At 46.4% G+C, this 18,575-nt stretch overlaps 1 protein-coding gene across 3 annotated transcripts in view; it reads left to right on the forward strand.

The window, feature by feature from the left end:
* Positions 1-62: 62 nt before the first annotated feature.
* Positions 63-18,575, forward strand: part of TOM1L2 (target of myb1 like 2 membrane trafficking protein) — a 56,405-nt gene continuing 37,892 nt past the window's right edge. For all 3 annotated transcript variants that reach the window (XM_005142346.3, XM_034065209.1, XM_034065210.1), the window contains exon 1: positions 63-164. In XM_005142346.3, the coding sequence (XP_005142403.1) occupies positions 113-164 (52 nt within the window). In that variant the 5' untranslated portion in view covers positions 63-112. The remainder of the gene's footprint in view (positions 165-18,575) is intronic.

Below are 18,575 nucleotides of genomic sequence, written 5' to 3' on the forward strand. Positions count from 1 at the left end.
GCTCGATAAAACGAGCTGCGATTGGTCTGTGAGGCTGTCAGTCAGGGCGGGGTGAGGGACGGGGAAGGGGGGGAGAGCAGGCCGCCAGGCCGCTGTTTGTTGTCATCCCAAGATGGAGTTTCTGCTGGGGAACCCCTTCAGCACCCCGGTGGGGCAGAGCCTCGGTAAGGGGGCGAGGAGGGGCTGGAGGGACAGCGGGGTTATGGGGGGGCTGTGGGCCTCCGGGCGGTGGGGCCGTGAGGTGATGTGGGGGGGGTCAGTGAAGGCCTGGGGGGGGGCCCATGGAGTTAATTGGAGGTAACTGTATTAACTGGGGGTTAATTGGAGGAGATGAGTGCTAATGGAGGATTGGGGGGGCTCTGGCCGTGGAGGGGTTTGGGTCTGGTGGGTGCTGTATGTGTGGGTCACAGAGGGGTCTGTGGGCAGCAGTATGGGGGGTGGTGGCCTTGGGCAGGCTGTTTGCCATGGGGAGGGAGCAACACCACTCCAGGGTGGTTGGTGGATGAGGAGAAGTCGTTGCCCTGCTTCCCCACTCCCTTCTCCTCCCTGTGTGTGCTTGGTTACGGAGCAGCTCTGGGGTTCTGCTGCCTTTAACCCAAAGTGTGGAACCCCCCGGTCCTGTGTATGTGCACGGAGAGTGCTGAGGTTTAGGGATACAATGCTCTGTTTTCAGCCCAGAGCTTCAGGTGTGGTTTGCTAAAGCTCTGTGGACATCGGGCAGGTTATTTTGGCTGTGCTTCCACTCTAAGACTGGCGAAGGCCTTCCCTGGTTGCTGTGGCTGCTCCTCCTTCCTTCCCTCCCACAGATGCATCCACTCTCAGCTGTGGCAGGGCTGGTTTTGGGCTGGGTTGCCACAGCCAGGACCATGGGAGGAGGCCTGGGCACCAGTTGTGCAGAGTTTGGTGCCTTGCCCATGGTTGGGTGGCCTGGTTTTGCCTCCTGCTCTCTTCTCTTGGACCTTGAAGAACTGAAAGATCCCTTACATTGGGAAGGAGCAGCAGAGCAGCTCAGGTTCCTGCAATGAGGGGTCCCAGGAGCCAAGGCCATGTGCAGTTGAATGCGTTTCAAAACAACAGTTCTAATGCCTTGTTTAGGACTTATATATAGCTTATATAACCTATAGGTATTCCATGTTAATTTATGGAATATTGGTCCATTTGTTCCTTCAATTTCCAATTGGAAATTAAAGTGGAAACATTTGGCAGGGGATCTGCTCATGGCCTCAAAGCCCTGAGGTTCTTCTATAGCAGTTTCCTCACCCACACCTTGCAGAGGTGAAAGGCCCTCACATGGGAGAGTCTCCCACCATGCACTGAAAATGACTGGACTCTGCTTTGTCAGGCTCTATGGAGCATCTCTATGACTTGCTGGTTTGCTTTAGCCATCTGGGGTTATTTCATCTGCTTAAGGAGAGAAGTGCTGAGGGTAATAATGGGAATGGGGAAAGTTAAACATGCTTTTAAAGTGCCTTTGCTTTGTGCTTGGCCATATGACCACATCTGCCGGGACAGCTGGCTGATAGCTGCTTGGACAGGCCTTCTACAGTGAGTGCTGTTAAAGGGAAGGCAATCATTTCTCATCTATTGTCAGCTCCTTTTAGCATCAGTGAGTGTTTTAAAGGGGCTTCCTTAAGAATTGCTGGGGGGGTGTTTAGCACTAAAAGCTGCTTTTCTAACCTTCTGCTTTCCAACCTCTGCAAAGGTTTTCACAGCTCTTCCATCCCCTCTTTGAGCAGTTGCTTCCAACTTGGAAGCTTTGAAGACAAAGCTCCAAAGGAGCTGCTTTCATCAGCTAAGGCTGGGAGGGGTGTGAGGGGCTTCTAATGCAGCTTCCCTTAATGCAAAATTCCACTGCACTTTAAGAATGGATTCTGGTTCCAGGGGGGAGAAGAGGGAGCTGCAGATCTTGTTTTGGAAGGAAGATATTTCTGCTTCTCATATCCCTGTCAGTTATCCCTTCTCTGAGACAACAGGGAAACAAAAGCATGCCTTGTTCTCAGACACTGCTATTTGCCCACTGTTTCCACAGGCTTTTTTGGGTTTTTTTTTTCAATGAGCTTGTGGAATATGATTTTCACTTATGTTCCTCTTCATCCTTTCAAAGGAACTGAATGATTTGGTATTTCTGGTTCAACATATTGTGTTGAACACAGTTGTGATGTTTTCAAGCAAGGCCTAACACTCACCAGAAGGGAGGAGTGCAGCAAATCCTGTAGGTCCATCAGCACACCAAGAATGTGTGTGCTCTGCCAGGAAGTAGCAGGGAGTTCACATGAAGATTTAATTAGGGCTACACGATGTCTGCAGAGAAGGAACAAAGATGTGGGAGAAGGTTTGGGGAGAGCTCGGGGAGGTAATACAAGGGATTTTCTCCTTTCCTCCTCTTTAGCTGGATAATGTCTGAAGCCAGACAGGCTTTTTATGTGAACTCTTTTGCTTAATGTGGCAAAGTAATGCAAGGATGAGCTCGGAGGATTTGTAATGGAGATGGATGGAGTCTCCTGCATCTAAAGTGCTGGTTTAAACGGCAGCCAGGTTCCTCATTGCTGAAAGCTACCTGATTTTTGAACTGGCTTTATAATAGCCTCTATTTAATTTCCAGTGGTGGCAGAACCCAAGCTGTATAAGCCATCACCATGGCCAGTAATTACAAACCACACTTAATTTTGCTTTGATGCTTTGATTGACCTGTGGACACTGAACTGCCTTTACGCCTCCAGCAAGGTCCTCTGCTGAGTGGATGAGGTAGCTTTTGATGGGGCTGTTGTGTGAAGGTGCTGGGCTGCTGGCTGAGAGATTCCAACTTATCTTGTTCATTCCATATTGCCTTTTACCTGGAGGGAGGTAATAGCATCACTTTGCATATAAACTGAAAGCTTCAGCCAGGTCTTTGTAGCAGAATCCAATACTCCCCAAAGGCTGTGTGAGCAAATGGTGCTCTTCAGCATCCCAAGGCACTTAGAAGTCCTCCTGGTCCCTTCAGCCCATCTTAGTGGTCAGTGCTTCCTAGCAGGCTTCCTTGGGAAGGTCTAGGGCTTGTGTGTTGTTCCTGGTGTACTGTGAATGGCTTTTAACCAGTGCTGCATGCTCAGCATGCATTGAACCCAGTAACCATTGGTGATGCTGCACAGGGAGCCCGGAGGGCACTGGAGCTTTCATTGGCAGCTTGTGCTGGTGGCTCTGGCCAGCTGAGGGGTGGTTGTGCCACCAGCCCTAGAGAAGTTGGCAAGGGTCTGGAGGGTGGAACTGGGTGCTGTGGGCTTCATAGGCTGCTGAGTATGGCAGGTTTCTGATCCTTTGTGGCTCTGGGTGTTGGCCTGGTTCTTATAACCGAGCTGTTGATTTTTCCCCACTTAGTGCTGTAAATACAATGGACTAAATCTTTAGAGAAGGATTATTGTGAACAGGCCTCCAGAGCAGTGAGGAGGAGAAGTGCAGGAGGATGGGCAGTAAACCAGCAAAGACAGACTGCTTGCTGTATGGTGAGGGGCTGGCCTGGGGGAAAAAGCAGCAATTTACAGTAGTGGGAATTTGCCTTGAGATTGAACATCCTGCCATAAATTGTGTTTTATCTCTCTTTGTTCAAGGGAGCCATCTTTAAAGTGTCACCACTCGATTCAAGGTTATTAGAACAAATACCCTTGCCATCGGTTAGCAGAAATATCTCAGATGATTAAAGCTGATTGAATTACAAGAATGGGGAGTGCTGGTGCCTTCATTTTTGCTTACTTGATATAGACCATATGGCTTCCACGTGAGGACACAGGAAAACCAGTTCCATTTTGTAGTGTTTTAGGGTATTTTTTTTACCTCTCGATATTTTACAAAGACTTCAGGAGAGTGCTGATGTGTTTGAATCTAAACCAAGTCTTGCTCAGCTCCCACCAAGCTCCCTTAGGGCTGAAAGGGGCGATTTGGGGCAGTGATGTGTGAAATGGGGTGATGGATGGGCACATCCAGGTCCGGTTTGGAAGGGCTGTGGTCAGGGCTTTGTGTGGTGCTGAAGTCAGCCTTTCAAGCTCAGGACTGCTTGACTTGGAGCCTAAGACTTCCAGAGAGAGAGGTCCAGCACCAGACTTAATGCACAGAGGCCTGAAAGGTAATTTGAAACTATATAGTAGGAATGAAGGTGTTCTGCACAACTGGGGGTGTTGATCAGGGTTTACCCCCCTGTTCCCTGCTGCTGAAGGTAGGTCTGAATGAGGGGTGCTGGTTCAGACCAGCTGTTTCCAGAGGAGGAACAGTACAGTGGTTTAATAGAGAGTATTGTTTAAGGAGGCTATGAAAACAAGGCTTCAGCAAAAGATACCGAGGCACTTTATTGAAGCACCGGTGAGGCAGACAGCTTTGCAATTGATTTTTATCAAAAGCACTCGCAGTTTCCATTCAGGGCTGTTAAATTGATAATAAATGTGGTGAACAGAGTCTGTTTCCAGAGCTGCTGGTTCATTCCCCTCCCTTTAATGAGAAAATGCCTCCGCTTGGGAGGTGCATAAACACCGTTTTATTTTCCTTTCCCTAAGAAGCACTTAAGGCCTTTCTTCAGGTTTCTTCTGTCTCAAGATTTTTATGAGTCTTGGAATAAAAGTGGCTCCTAAATGAATGAGTTGATGGCTCCGTGCAGGAATAGAGGAATGTATTGCAGCCAGCAGCCCATGGTAATCCCCCAGGAGGAATTAACCCAGCCTTTCGTGTCCACATACACAAGTCCCCCTCAGAGTAAACTTTCTACTTTGCTATGCTGTAAGTAAACCACGTTTTTAAAGACAAACCTTTCCCCAGCACCAGAAGTCAGTGCTTAATGTGCACAGCATAATCTTAGGATCTGGTACCAATAAAGTGATGTGTTTGCAGCGTGCTGCTGGCGCCTGCATCCTCTCTCCCTTCATTCATTGCATTGTAATGAAATAAAACTATAACCACTGAAGTATTGTGCCCTGTTCTATGGGAAGCTCTTCTCAGGACAAGGTAGCAGTAACTAGATGCCCACAGCATATGCTGTATGATATCAGAAAGGTGAACTTTGTGTTTTCCTGCAGTGAAGAGAGCACAAGAAGTTCTTTCCTTAGAGTTTAAGTGCTTTTATAGGTATTCCTATAGCTGGTCAGTTGGGAAGGATCCAACCCCCTGCTGTTCATTTAGTGCTAGTCATGCAAAAGAGAGTCTGATAAAGTGCTTTAGTTTTATGAGATTATTTGGATCTGCTTTCACTTTGTGACAATGGTTTCTGTTGTAAGGCAGATTGGCATGGAATATGAAAATGGCTCTCTTTGCTTTTTAAAGGAGCAAATAACTCCTGAGTCATGGATCTGGCAACTTGGAGAAACTACATACATGTGTGAAGCTGGGTAATTAGTATAATGCCATTTAATACTAAGGCTCTAAGACTGGATTTATTTTATAGGCACAAAAGCAGATTGTAGTTCATGAAGGTATTAGAACATGCATTTCTGAGTAATGCAGTTTTATCTCTTCCAGCACAAGATACTTAAATATATACTCCATATGCTTCTAATAGAGACCTCGATGTGAGAGGTTGCAGTGTGAGGACAGCTCGTTCCCAGTTTGCCTCTCTGTTCACATACTGTGTCTTTAAACTGCACATTTCATATGTGCTTGACTAAAAGCACAGTTAGAAAATCCCCACAGACCCTTCCAACTGATTTCAGATTTCAGCCAAAAGTGTTCTCACCAAAAATAGCAGCATTGTGTGTTTGCCTTGGCTGGATTAAGAACAGGTTTAAATTACTGAGACTTCCCTTTGATTTCATAAACTATGGTGAGGTTTTAATTAAGCATCCCTTGAAGAGGATGGAGGCATTTGGTAGCATCCTCAGTGCTGACGGTCAGTGGGGTTGGAACTGGCTGATCTTAAGGTCCTTTCCAACCCAAACCATTCTATGATGATCCTTTGGGGGGAAAGGTGCTGCATGGTTCCTGCAGGGTTGGTGCTCATCAGGCTTGTCCTGGCAGTCTCCTTCCTCATGTGGTATTTTGTATTTGGGTAAATGGTTTCACCCCCTGTTTTGGTTTCAAAATCCATGTAATATACAGGCAAAAAATGCTTGGAGAACACAGTGGCGAAGGAAGTGTTGTAGGAGCCCTGAGCAGTTGAAGTGACCTGAAGGCCAATCTGCAGAGCATCATCTTCCTCCCTATGATGAGTCTGCGCAGATCATCCAGAATGGCTTATCCATTTCTGCATCTCTGTAGGGAATTGTTACGGTTTTACATAGAAGAAACTTGTTGCTGAAGGTACAGATCCTATCTCGGATGGACAAACCTAATCTGCTTTGCTTGCTTAGCCATTCTGCTGATGGTTCTCCCCGATTGCCTTGCTCACTTGTTTGTTATCAATGGGAAAGGACTCTTAAAATTCAGAACAAAACCTCACTGGTCTAAAGGCTTTGCTTTTGCTTCTCTCTTCCCTTAGGAGCAGGTCCTTTGCTGCAGGTAAACGTGTCTTTACCTAACTCATGGAACCACATCTTCCAATCTGTAGGTGTTCTTCCCATTGCTCAAGAGGAGATGCACATAAATGCAGCCAGCCTGTTATTGGCAGCACTGTCTTTGTATTTAAATACACACTCTGTGATCGTTCTGTACCTGTCAGAATTATAAGGTAGGGCCCATAATGTAGTAGCTCATTTCAAAATCAGGGATTAAGGAAGAAAAGTCCCTTTATGTATATACCCTGCCTGTGTTTGGGCAATCCCTGGCAGGGTTATGTAGAGACTACGTACCCATGCTTCAGTATCTCTCAGCTCCCAGAAACCCTTTAGCAGCTCAGTGTTAGCCACGTAGTCTCAGAGCATTAGGAGACTCAAAGATGAGAAGATAGAAGAGACCTGTTGAATCATTTGTGTGGTTCATAATCTTGCTTTCTTCTTGCAGGCGAAGGCAGGCTGTTCCCCAGCTGGTCCTCAGAAACCTTCTGGCTTCCATTACTTTGGGAAGAGATTCTTTGTTCAAATTTAGATCAAAGCAAATGCACACAAGTGGAGGCACAGATTGGTGCGTTAAACTGTGCTTGAACCCCAGAGCTTTGCAGAGCCTTGGCTTCTTATTCTGAAAGCAAGAGACTTTGTTGCTTCCCAAATGTGCGCAGGGAGGATGAGGATATTGTTAACATGGATGTGTTGCATCATCCCTGTATTTGTGTAGGATGCATCTCCTGCAAAAAGTGTGGCCAGCTTTGTATTTGTCCCAAATAGCAAAGCATTCGCAGATCTTGTGGAGATGAGTAAATGCAGAAAGTCCCTCTTAAAACCTTGTATTTCCTGATTAGTCTGTGTTTTTTAACCTTAGTTTTGTCTCAGTTCTAGTTTTCTGCATTTCCCTTCCTTTTGGAAGGAAAAGGACCTCCTTCCTGCCTGTAACCTCAAAAAGGTACCTTGAGCAGCTCTGACAGTGTTAAGGAATTTAACCAGTTCATTGGTTCCTAATGTAAGGTATTAATAGAGAAAACAGACAAACTTTATTAGAACATTTGGGATATTTCATCTGGAAATCAGTCTCCACATTGTGACCAGTTATTCCCTGAACTCTGGCTTGTCTTTTTCCAAGCAGTTGTTATGGGGTATGGAGATGATTGAGAGTGAGAGGCAGAGGTTAAGTAGGATCCAGCTTGTATTTGGGTTCGAGTTACTCTATCTGATGGTTAAGCTGTAGTAAATGGCTTGATTTTCATTATCTTTGAGCTGCTCTTTCTCTCCTGATTTTGAGTTCTTCTAATTAGAAGGGTATTTTAATGAAAAGAGCCATCTCAGACCTTTGTGAAATGTTCTGTTAGTGCAAAGAATGGGAAATCTGAAATCACTTATTAGACAAGAAGTTGTTATGGCAACTCTACAGTGGCTGCCTAATGGCAGAGTGAGATCAGTTTGTATTTACAAGTGTAATGAGCAATTTGAGCAGCTGTCAGACTTGACATGATCAAAGTTCAACAAATATCCCAAATGGGTCAGTGGTCAGTTTGAACACTGGATCCTGTATGGGGTTTACCTCCTATCATAAACCCCACCTTTAAAATGCTCATCAATGCCTATGACTTGGCATAGCCAGTGAGCAAGAAATCCCTCTTCCAACCGAGTTCCTTAAAGGATATCGGCCTTGATTCTTGGTGCAGCTAGTGATGTATTTCAGATGTAGCATCCATTAAAGCAATCCTTAGTCTGCATGCTGGTTGTTGCTGGTCACCAGGAGAGAGCTGAAACGTTGCCACCTCTCTCAGGCAAGCTTTACACCTCTAAAGGGCACCCTTTCAAAAAGACTGTTTCATTATATTGTTGGTTGCTTAGGAAGCTGCTGCTGGGCTGAGGAAGGACGTGCACAGTGTACATGAACATTAAAGCCAGAGGAAGCTGAGAAACTCTTGATCCACTCAAACGTTAGGGGTACCCAGGAGAGGCTTAAACTCAGCTGAAGCTGGTGATGCGCAGTCACTGAGTGGGTCACCAGCAAACAGGAGCAGGTTGGTGCTGGTACCCATTGCTTTCCCAAGCAGGAGCAGTGGCACCAACAGGTATCAGTGTCACACTGCCAGTGGGGTTTGGATTTGGTATTCAGTATCCTGTCTAATCTCCCATTCACAAGCTATAAGCAGCAAGGACTGGGGAGCTGGTTCTCTGTGCATTCCAGGAGGGTTGTGTATGTTCACACTGGGAAAGTTCCCTTCCCATCCCTGCTCCTCAGTTTTCAGAGTGCCCTTTCTTCAGGTCAGCCTTTTTCATTTGCTAGGGTTCACTTTGAGCCAAACTCTTTGTAAGCCATGCTCAGAACCTGTGTTCCACTTAGAATTTCAACTGCCCAAGGGCCAATATAGTTCTTTTCCCCAAGTAAAATGCAATCCCCTGCACATTCACACTGGTTTTACTTTTACCACAGTAATAGCATCATGTACAACAGGCAATTGCAGTGGAATGTGGTGTAGTGGGACAGTTCCTGACGTGAAGAAGTTACATGACTCAATAACACCAGTTGGGGAATGGAAACTTAAGGGGAAATTAAAATGGCAGCCTCAGAAATAGGCAGGTGCATGCTTGATCTGCACTTCTTGCATTGACATCTTCTATTTATCAGTCTTTTTCAGAGTTATCTGTGGCAATGCACTTGAGAAGCAGGGCTGCAGAAATGGAGCAGTGTTTTTAGTGGGGTTATTAGAGACCAAGGAACCTGCATTTCTCAGCCTGGACAGGCTGGAATTGCACACATGCATCTGGTTAATATCACCTGATTTGCACTCAGCTTTCCCAAGAAGACTTTGGAAGCTTCAACAGGCATAGCAAGCTTGGCTCCTTGGAATGGGCAGCTGGCAACAGAGCCCTTCAATGAGAATTGGCAGGAGTGATTCCCGGTACCTAGAGGAGCAAGAGCCAGCTCTCCCCTTTTCCCATGGTGAGAACACTTAGTGTATTGCAGACACTGATCTTCAAGCCACGGAGAGTTTGAATGGGATGGGAGCAAGCTGCCTTGTGCTCAGGTGTGCTGTTATCTTATAGAGCAGTGTGAGAGGAGGCTCCTCACTGCCTACTTCTACATATGGGATAATCATGGTTTGCCAGAGGAGACAGCTCTCACCTTCATAGTAATAGAGCTGGGTAGGGGAACATGCACATGCAATAATCACTGCAGGAGTTGCTTCAGTTCATTCTTAACACAGAATCTTCTGTAGCACACTGCAGCTAAGGAGTAAACTTGTTCTTACAGCTCCTTCCTTTGCAGGATGGGAAGATTCTGCCTTTTTTTTTGGCCCCTCATTAAATGTAATCAGTGTTTTCAGTTCATTTTAAGCGTGTGAGAATGTGGGCAATTGACTTGAGTAACCCCTAAAACTGATCTAAATAATACTAATGTAGGAGCCTGATGGATTCTCTTTGCCTTGGAATCTGTTTGCAGCAAACATGTTCCAAGGGAGTGGGTGGGAGGGAGAGGTCTAAATATACGGGGCTGGATTTTCAGTGTGCAGCTGACGTGGATTAAAAATTCCTCAAACATTTCATCCATGAAAGGCAATTAGGTTTGTTTTATGAATATGAAAAGCACGTCGCTTGTAAGTACTGGAGTGAAGTCCCAAGTGAGTTATTAGAACTTGCTTTACTCATGTAGTACAAAATTGGCCATCAAGAGCTGATAGATTTCAAATAGGGCTCACTGCCACTCTGATCAGCTACAAGTTTCCATAAAGTTATTCCTTTTGGTCTCACCTGTAATGACTGGATGCTGCTGATGTCCTGAGCAGGGCAGCAAGGCACACATGAGGCCACCTCCTTGCTCTTGGTGCTGCTTTGACATCTTGTGCAGCTGAGCTATCAGATTGGAACACCTCTCTGCCTGCAGTTCTGGGTGGTAAAACTGCATCTGGATGCATAGAATACTCCTTTCTCCCTCCCTCTTAACTCCTGGTAGTATCTTCCTGTCAAATACATTCTGCTTTGTATTGTAGTGATGTTCTCCTGCCTTTTGGGGGGGAAATGTTTAAAAAAGCCATTTGCAACAGTTTATTTAAGGAGCTGTCATCCTGGTGTTCTGTGTGACTTGGAAAATAGAGCCTTCAGGCATGTTAGCAAAGAACTTGAGAAGGAGATCAGTCCTTTCAGCTGCCCCTGCTCTCAGATTTAAGTTAAGGCTGGTAAAATGCATGGGTTTTTTTCTTCCCCTCCCCTCTTTTAGCAAATGCTTTTTGGCATTAGGACAAATTCATGTCTATGTGTGAGCTGTTTAAGAGCTTTCTTGCAGTATTGGGGTTGTCTGTTGTGAGTTCTCTTTCTGGTGAGAAAAGCTTCTCAGGTGCTAAGGGGTGCTTGGGAAAAGACTATTTGCAGCTTTTTCTAGTTTAATGTAGGGTTTTTCAGGTTGGGGACAGGCAAAGACTCAGCTCTTAAGAAATGTTGTATTTCTACTGTTGGTCAACAGGAGTTACTCATCTGGTATGTGGTGTAATAGCTGAGATTTCAGTTAAGGGCCTGGTAGCCCCAGTTAAGGAACAAGGAGCTCCCCCAGTCATCCAAATTCATTGGAGAAATAAAAGCTCTTTGGCAAGCTGAGTTCTGGCTATGGAAATGATTGGATGTTGGGGTGATTTGGTGTGCAGCTTACTGTGGCCAAAGGAGGAGGAGGTTTGGCTCACCACCCTAATGCACTGACCTGTTGAAGTAGCACAGCACTGACTGATTCTCCTGTGCAGAGTCATATGGACAAGTCATAGCAGTCAGACTCAGACAAGGCAAATCCAAGGGGGAGCATTTTATCACCTCGAAGGTTTTAATGTATGCTTTCATGCCTCTCATCTAGATGGACACATGGAGTGTGATAATATCACTGCTGAAAGCATGGCCTCATAGATCACAGATGTTTGCCAAGCAGAGCCATCATCTCCACCTATCCAGCCATGCGAGGGGACAGTCTGTCATGAGATGTGGCATGTCACGAAGGAGTAGCTGGGTTGTTGCTTCCCTGCAGTAAATCACACAGCAAACACCTCCATTCAAATCCACTAAAATCCATTAATACAGGGTGTATATTTTCCAACTGCGTTGACATTCCTGATTGAAGGCTTTAGCCTATTGAAGCGAGCAGGTCCTTGTTTGTCACTTGTAAAGTGGCACCAGAGGATGAGTATCGTGGCTTTGCAGGGAGATGGGAATCTGGCCAAGGTCATTGCTGAAAGAGGTGAGGAGACGTGCAGTGCAAGCAGAGTTTTGGGGAGAAGTGCCTGTGAATCACACAAATGGCTCTCTGAGCTGCTGCTGTGTGACCTAGCTCTGAAGGACAGCTATTTACAGTACATGGGTCAACACGCTTGCTTTAATGAGTGTACAGCGCATAGGAGGGAGGCAGGAGGTTGTGTGTTGCTTTTAAAGCTAGGGAGAATGAAGAAGTGGGAGGGATTTCGCTTGGGTTTAAAGAAGCAGTAGTCTCTTTCTGCCATCTGTTTTGAAAGAGAGCAACTTCTATACATGTCATTCAGCGGAGCATGCTGTCAGCAGCAGCAATTTCTGCTGATGGGGGAACTTCAGTGAGAAGATACATAACAGAAGTCTTTATTGTACAGAAACACACCGTTCTGCTGCAGATCCGCATTCCAAATGCTCTTAAAGGCTATGACTAAAGCATCATTTGTGCTCAGATGAATGACATCTGAGTACAGAAACTGCCTGGACTAGGTTACCCTGTCAGGCCATTCCTGCACAATATAATAGTGTAGTCCTGGGAGGTCCATCTGGTTTTACAACCTGTAAATGCATTGAGACTTACGAGATGTGATAAACTGAACTGATACACTCCCTTGCCTCCTATGTGATTATTATAAGGACTGCTGTTTTGGTTTTGTTCAGGAGAAGCTCTGAGCATGAAAGGAAAACCATCTTTGTTGTACAACTGTTAATATTTAATGTGTTAATCCATTCACCTTGCTCTGCTGCTGAAACTGCTGTAATATGCTCAGTTAATCAGTTATAGCTTCCTGCTCCAGAGAGTTTGGGGGGTGACGTCTTTCCTATAGCATATCTAAATCACAGGAATGCTGTAGCATAACTCTGAATATCATGTGGACCTTAGGCCCAGTAATTGCATATTGCTTCTTCATGGTTGCAGGGAAGTGTGATTCAGAAAGGTCTGGAGAAGTTTGGCATTTGGGCAGCAGCTCCAGGAAGAGGAAAACCTGAAAGTTAACTGGGGAAAATGACAGCTCCCAGTTTACCCCTGAGCCTTCAAACATCATTGGAGCTAAACATTCACTCTGCACATATACTTCAGCTTCTCTTGTCTTCAGGGTGAAAGAAAAGGTTACAGGGAGACCTTAGAGCAGCGCTAGTGCCTAAAGGGGCTGCAGGAAACCTGGAGAGGGGCTTGGGACAAGGGCCTGTAGGGACAGGCCAAGGGGAATGGCTTGAACCTGCCCAAGAGAGGGGAGACTGAGCTGAGCTCTTAGGCAGAAGCTCTTCCCTGTGAGGGTGCTGAGGCGCTGGCACAGGGTGCCCAGAGCAGCTGTGGCTGCCCCATCCCTGGCAGTGCTCAAGGCCAGGTTGGACACAGGGGCTTGGAGCATCCTGCTGTAGTGTGAGGTGTCCCTGCCCATGGCAGGGGTTGGAGCTGGATGAGCTTTAAGGTCCCTTTCAACTCAAACCATGGTTATTTGTTTATTCAGCATACGAAACTCGGTTGAAACAAGGAGTGGAGGATAAATGACTTCATCCCAAAGAGTTTCACCATGAGCATAGTTAAAATCAATTGCAAAATCACAACGGTCGAAGTGGGTGACCAGTGCTGAGCAGTACAACCCAGCTCACGTTCTCTGTAATGCCCTGCCGTTCCGATTGAGCCCGTTTGTTCAAGCTGACTGCCTGTTCCTTTGGAAGTGTGAAGCTCAGCATTTTCAGAGCAGTGTGAAATAAGGAATGTAGAAAAAGGACTCGGAGCAGTGAGGTGGCTAATTGAAAACTGCTATTGGAGCTGTGCTTTCGAACAAAGAAACTGGCAGGGGTTTTGGACTAAGTCACTTCAGGAGCTGAGTTTTGATCTGGCATCTTGAATAAGTCCCATTTATTTTCTTTAATAGCAGCATTTTGATCAAAAGGCAAAAAACCTTCTCTTGGTACCATAATGTCTAAATGCCTGTGACTGTCTTTCTGAAAGAAAACAGAGAAAGCAAGATTGTGAAGTCCAGGAGTATCCAAGTGTGTCATTCTGGTTATCTCCATCTTCCAAGTGAGGTATCTTGAACTCAGTAGCTATGTGGATACTGAGGATCTTTAGTCTTATCTTCATTTTGCTTGGACAGCTGAAATCTGCTTCCATGGCCTCTGTATGGTCTTTTCCCCATGTCTTACTGATGGTGCTGTGCAGGTCACTGCTGATTTGTTGAATCTGAGAGAAACTGCAGCCATGAAACATAGAGATGCTTTAAAGCAGCACAATTCTATAAGCTACAGCTCAAGGGAGAGATGCCATCGCCTCCATCAATAGCTTATCTTCCCTTGTGAGCTGTCCTGCCTCTTCTGCATTGCCTTGCATCTGTTTTCCCCTCAAGGACCTTTGTCCCTGCTGTAAAAGCATTTTGCATTTGACCTTAGTGATAGCCCTTGATTTGAGAGGCTTTTCCTGCACCCACAAGAGGGGGACCAGTAGGATGGAAGTAAAGGCCCGCTAATGCTGCAGCTTCTTCTCTTCCCTGTCATGTATCACGCAGTGAAATAGAGCGCATCTGACTGTTTGATTTGCTAATGTGAGGCTTGGAGCACAGCTGGCAGGCAGCTGGACTGTTAAGAGGCAGAGAGATCTAAGAACCACAATCTTCTGAACTTCCAAGCAGAAAAACACCCCAAACAAGATGTTTTACGCTGCCTGAAGATGCTGTCGGAGGGAATGGGAGAGAGTTGGAGTTGGAGCTTGCTCTTGGATCTCTCTGTTGGGGTGTGAATGCTTCCTGTGTAAACAGAAGGTGATTTTTGTGTGTAATCCTTCCTAAACATATGTATCGAGAGTCTCTGAAGCAACATCTGGAGAAGCCCCAAGGGAAAACTGTGCTTTCTCTGAGCACAGAGATCTGTTCATTCACTGGGTTCTGGGATTCAGGCAGAAAACAGCACAGTTCTCCCACTGTCATTCCATGTGAGTTGTTGTTAGTGCAGCACCTCTTCCTTTTCCTATCCAGCACCACAGTCACTGGTACTGAGAGACAGACCTTTCTAGGGAGATCTCCACGCTGGTTGTGCCTCCTTTCATCATTCAGCCACAGGAGCTGTTCTCAGTGCTTCCAGCGCTCAGTCTCTGCTGCATCAATGGCATGTGAGTTAAAGAGCATCCACACTCCAATTGAGATGGGGACTGCACACGTTGGAGTCTTGAGGCTGTCTCCAGTGCTATTTTCAGTGTCATGCTCAGAGATGAGTGCTGTAAGGGGGAAGCAGGGAAGAGTGAGGAATTCTGCTTTATCACATCTGTATGTAAGTTAGAAGCATGAGGAGTATGGATTGAGAGTTAACTTCTTGAAGACAACCAGTCTTAGCATTGTTTTGTTAGGTGACTTGAGCTGGTTCAGGATGGGTGGTCAAAGACCTTCTGTTTTCTTCCTGCATTCCTGCCCTGCCTGTTTATTACCAGCTGGTTCCACAGGTGTTCCTGACTTGGGTTTCCGTGTGATGACATCTCTCAGGGCAGAGCAAGAGGCTTGGCTGGGCTGGTGTGTGCCCTGAGCCTGTGTACACTGCAAACCCTACACTGCAAAGGTGCAGGACCTCAGTGTGAGAAGGGCAATACTGATCCTGCCATTTGGCAGAGCATGGAAACGGAGCCCCAAGAGTTAAATCTCAGAAGGAAGGTGTGAAGTGGAAAAATAGCATCATTTTGTTTGCCTCCTTTTCTTTGCAGGCTAAAGATAAGCTAATGCTTGTGTGTGCATATGCAGTGCCCGAGGTCTGTGGAGTGTCAGGCCCAGGGTGCCAGATTGGCTTCCTTTCTACCAGAGCATTTCTGCTTTAATTTGGGAGATGCGACCATCCTGCTGCTGGTATCCTGGCTCTGTGGGAGACCCCAGCTCCTGCAGGGACTGAATCAGCACTGACACAGCACCGGGAGCTGCTCTGGGGTCAGGAGGTGTGTAGGGTGCCTTTGGCACCAGGCTGGGAGGTGTCAGCCCTTTTGTTGTGCTATTAAACCATGCCATGAACTCTTTAGTTCAGCAAGGGAGGGGCAGGAGGGACTCCTGCTCATTGCCTTCTTCCTTGTCTGATTTCACATTCTCATGTCACTCCGGGATCCTTTGGTAGTGATCCAGCCTTGGTGTGAGCCAGTGCTATTTAGATGCCTTTTAATGAGACTGAGGAACTGGTGACTTTTAAAAGGGTATTGGCATGCTTTGCATGCCATTCATAGAATCATAGAATGGTTTGGGTTGGAAAGGACTTGAAGATCATCCAGTTCCAACCCCCTGCCATGGGCAGGGACACCTCACACTAAACCATGGCACCCAAGACTGTGTCCAACCTGGCCTTGAACACTGCCAGGGATGGAGCATTCACAACCTCCCTGGGCAACCCATTCCAGTGCCTCAGCACCCTCACAGGAAAGAACTTCTTCCTTATATCTAACCTGAACTTCCCTGTTTCAGTTTGAACCCGTTACCCCTTGTCCTATCACTACAGTCCCTAATGAACAGTCCCTCCCCAGCATCCCTGTAGGCCTCCTTCAGATACTGGAAGCTGCTCTGAGGTCTCCACGCAGCCTTCTCTGCTCCAGGCTGAACAGCCCCAACTTTCTCAGCCTGTCTCCATACAGGAGCTGCTCCAGCCCCTAATCATCCTTGTGGCCTCCTCTGGACTTGTTCTAACAGTTCCATGTCCTTTTTATGTTGAGGGCACCAGAACTGCACACAATGCTCCAGGTGAGGTCTCATGAGAGCAGAGGAGAGGAGCAGTTGTGATAGCTTCCAAAATCTGTTTAATCTTTGTCATAAAAACATAGAATAATAGAATCCCAGACTGGTTTGTGTTGGAAGGGACCTTAAAGCTCATCCAGTTCCAACCCCCTGCTACAGGCAGGGACCCCTTCCAATGGAGCAGCTGCTCCAAGCCCTATCCAACCTGGCCTTGAGCACTGCCAGGGATGGGGCAGCCATAGATATGTGACAGTCATACCTATTTTGCATCAAACAGATGCATGGCTTCCAAAGAAGCCATTAAATCCTGGACAGGTTATTGAGCATGTTTAATTTCCTGCATTTTGGATGTGTGGGGCAGGGATTGTCTTACAGGTGAGTGTAGGCAGAGCTGTTCCACCAGAAATCCAGATCCAACCTGCTGCCTTTGGTTCTGCAAGAGATCTCCAGGCTCTCAGTTTCTTGCAGGGTAATGCTGTTCTTCAGCCCCATCACACACCACCTCCTGTGCCTTCTCTGCAGTGAGTTAACTCCTTTGTAACAGCAGAGAGAGCTCTGCAGTGGCAAATCTGGGTTACACCAGGTTCAACCATGCATTACTCCAGCTGAAGAACAGAAACAAGAAGGTGGTAGCCAACCTCTCTGGGAAGAGGGGATTTGGTTTTCCTTAGTGCATCTCAGAAGGGAAATGCAATGAGGTTATAAGGGCCCCCTAAGGAGCATTCCTGTGCTACCTCTGCGCAGCACTGCAGCAGCATCCCTGCACTCCATCTCCAAACCAGCACAGTTTTTAGCTGTGGAGTGCTGCCATATACACAAAATGACCCTTCACTGCATGGGTTTTAGCAGAGCAGTGAATGAATGGGCTGGGAGCTTTGTGCAGCAGCAGCATTTTCCACAGCCATTTAGAGCAGAGCAAAGTTGCTGCCTGATGCTGTCAAAAACACACAAATTCTTTAATATAGTTCTAGATTAAGAAAACAAATCATAGGACTAGCTAAAGGAATACTCTGTATTTAAGGTGTAATCTCTCATTTTGCAGCACTGAATCCTTTGGGACTCCCCTTTCCCAGCAGAGCAGATGTAGGGATGTTTTCTTTCATATCTCTGGATATGAAAGGTTTTTTCCCTGATGGTAAATAAAATGTTTTCCTAAGGAGCAGGTACTGTATGCACATGAAGGCAGATCACATATAAAATAGTCTTATGTGGAGTATAAGAACAAAATGCAACTAATAAAAGTGATTGTTACAAGTAGCTGTGCACAAAGATGTGTCATAGAATCACAGCACAAGAGGATGGAGGGGACCTCAAGGATCATCTGGTCCAACCTTTCTAGGCAAAGCATGACCCAGACTAGATGTCCCAGCACCCTGTCCATCTGCATCTTAACAGTATCCAGCACTGGGGAATCCATCACTTCCATAGGGAAATTTTCCCAGTGGCTGGTTGTTCTCATTGGGAAGTATTTTCCTCTTGTGTCCAGTTGGAATCTCCCCAGCAGTAATTTGTACCCATTGCCCCTTTTCTGTGTGACTCCTGGTAAAAAGGGAGTCTTGGTCATCTTTGTAGCCACAGTTTCAGTACTGGCACAGATGAATTCCTGTATCCCAGAAAGCATGAAACAGCTCTGCCTGCACTCTTCCTTAAGAGAATCCCTGCCTAGCATAGCCTAAATGCAGTAAATTCAGAGTACTCAATAACCTGTCCAGGATTTACTGGGACATTTTGGAAGCCATGCATCTCTGAGGCTCCTCCTCAAAGAGAGTTGTTGTCAAAGTGAACTTTCCCATGGGTGGTGATGGCTGAAGAAGACCTGGAACTGGGAATTCTGCACCTTCTGTTTGTTCCCCTGTGGGTAAGACCCTGTGCAATGATCTGCATTGCCCCCCCCGCACTGCCTCCGAATGGGAAGTGAGCCTGCAAAGAATGAGGTCCATAATCTCCTTTTCCATGGTATCCTCTCCCTTCTGGAGCTAGATGGCTTCTTTTCAGCACTCTCTGCTTGGGTTTTGCATAGCTCTCTGGCTTTGTCTCAGTCTCCTGTAGTTACTGTCCTTGGTGGAGTTGCTTTAGCTACTATTGCAGTGTAGATAAGTCACTGAAACTTAAATTACCCAGACACAGTCTTTCTCCATTCATGTCCCATAATTATGGCCTGTGGGCATCTGTATCCTCAGTCACAGTGCTAGAAATGTTA

The sequence above is a fragment of the Melopsittacus undulatus genome, chromosome 8 (genome assembly GCF_012275295.1).
Source record: "Melopsittacus undulatus isolate bMelUnd1 chromosome 8, bMelUnd1.mat.Z, whole genome shotgun sequence".
Lineage (NCBI taxonomy): Eukaryota > Metazoa > Chordata > Aves > Psittaciformes > Psittaculidae > Melopsittacus > Melopsittacus undulatus.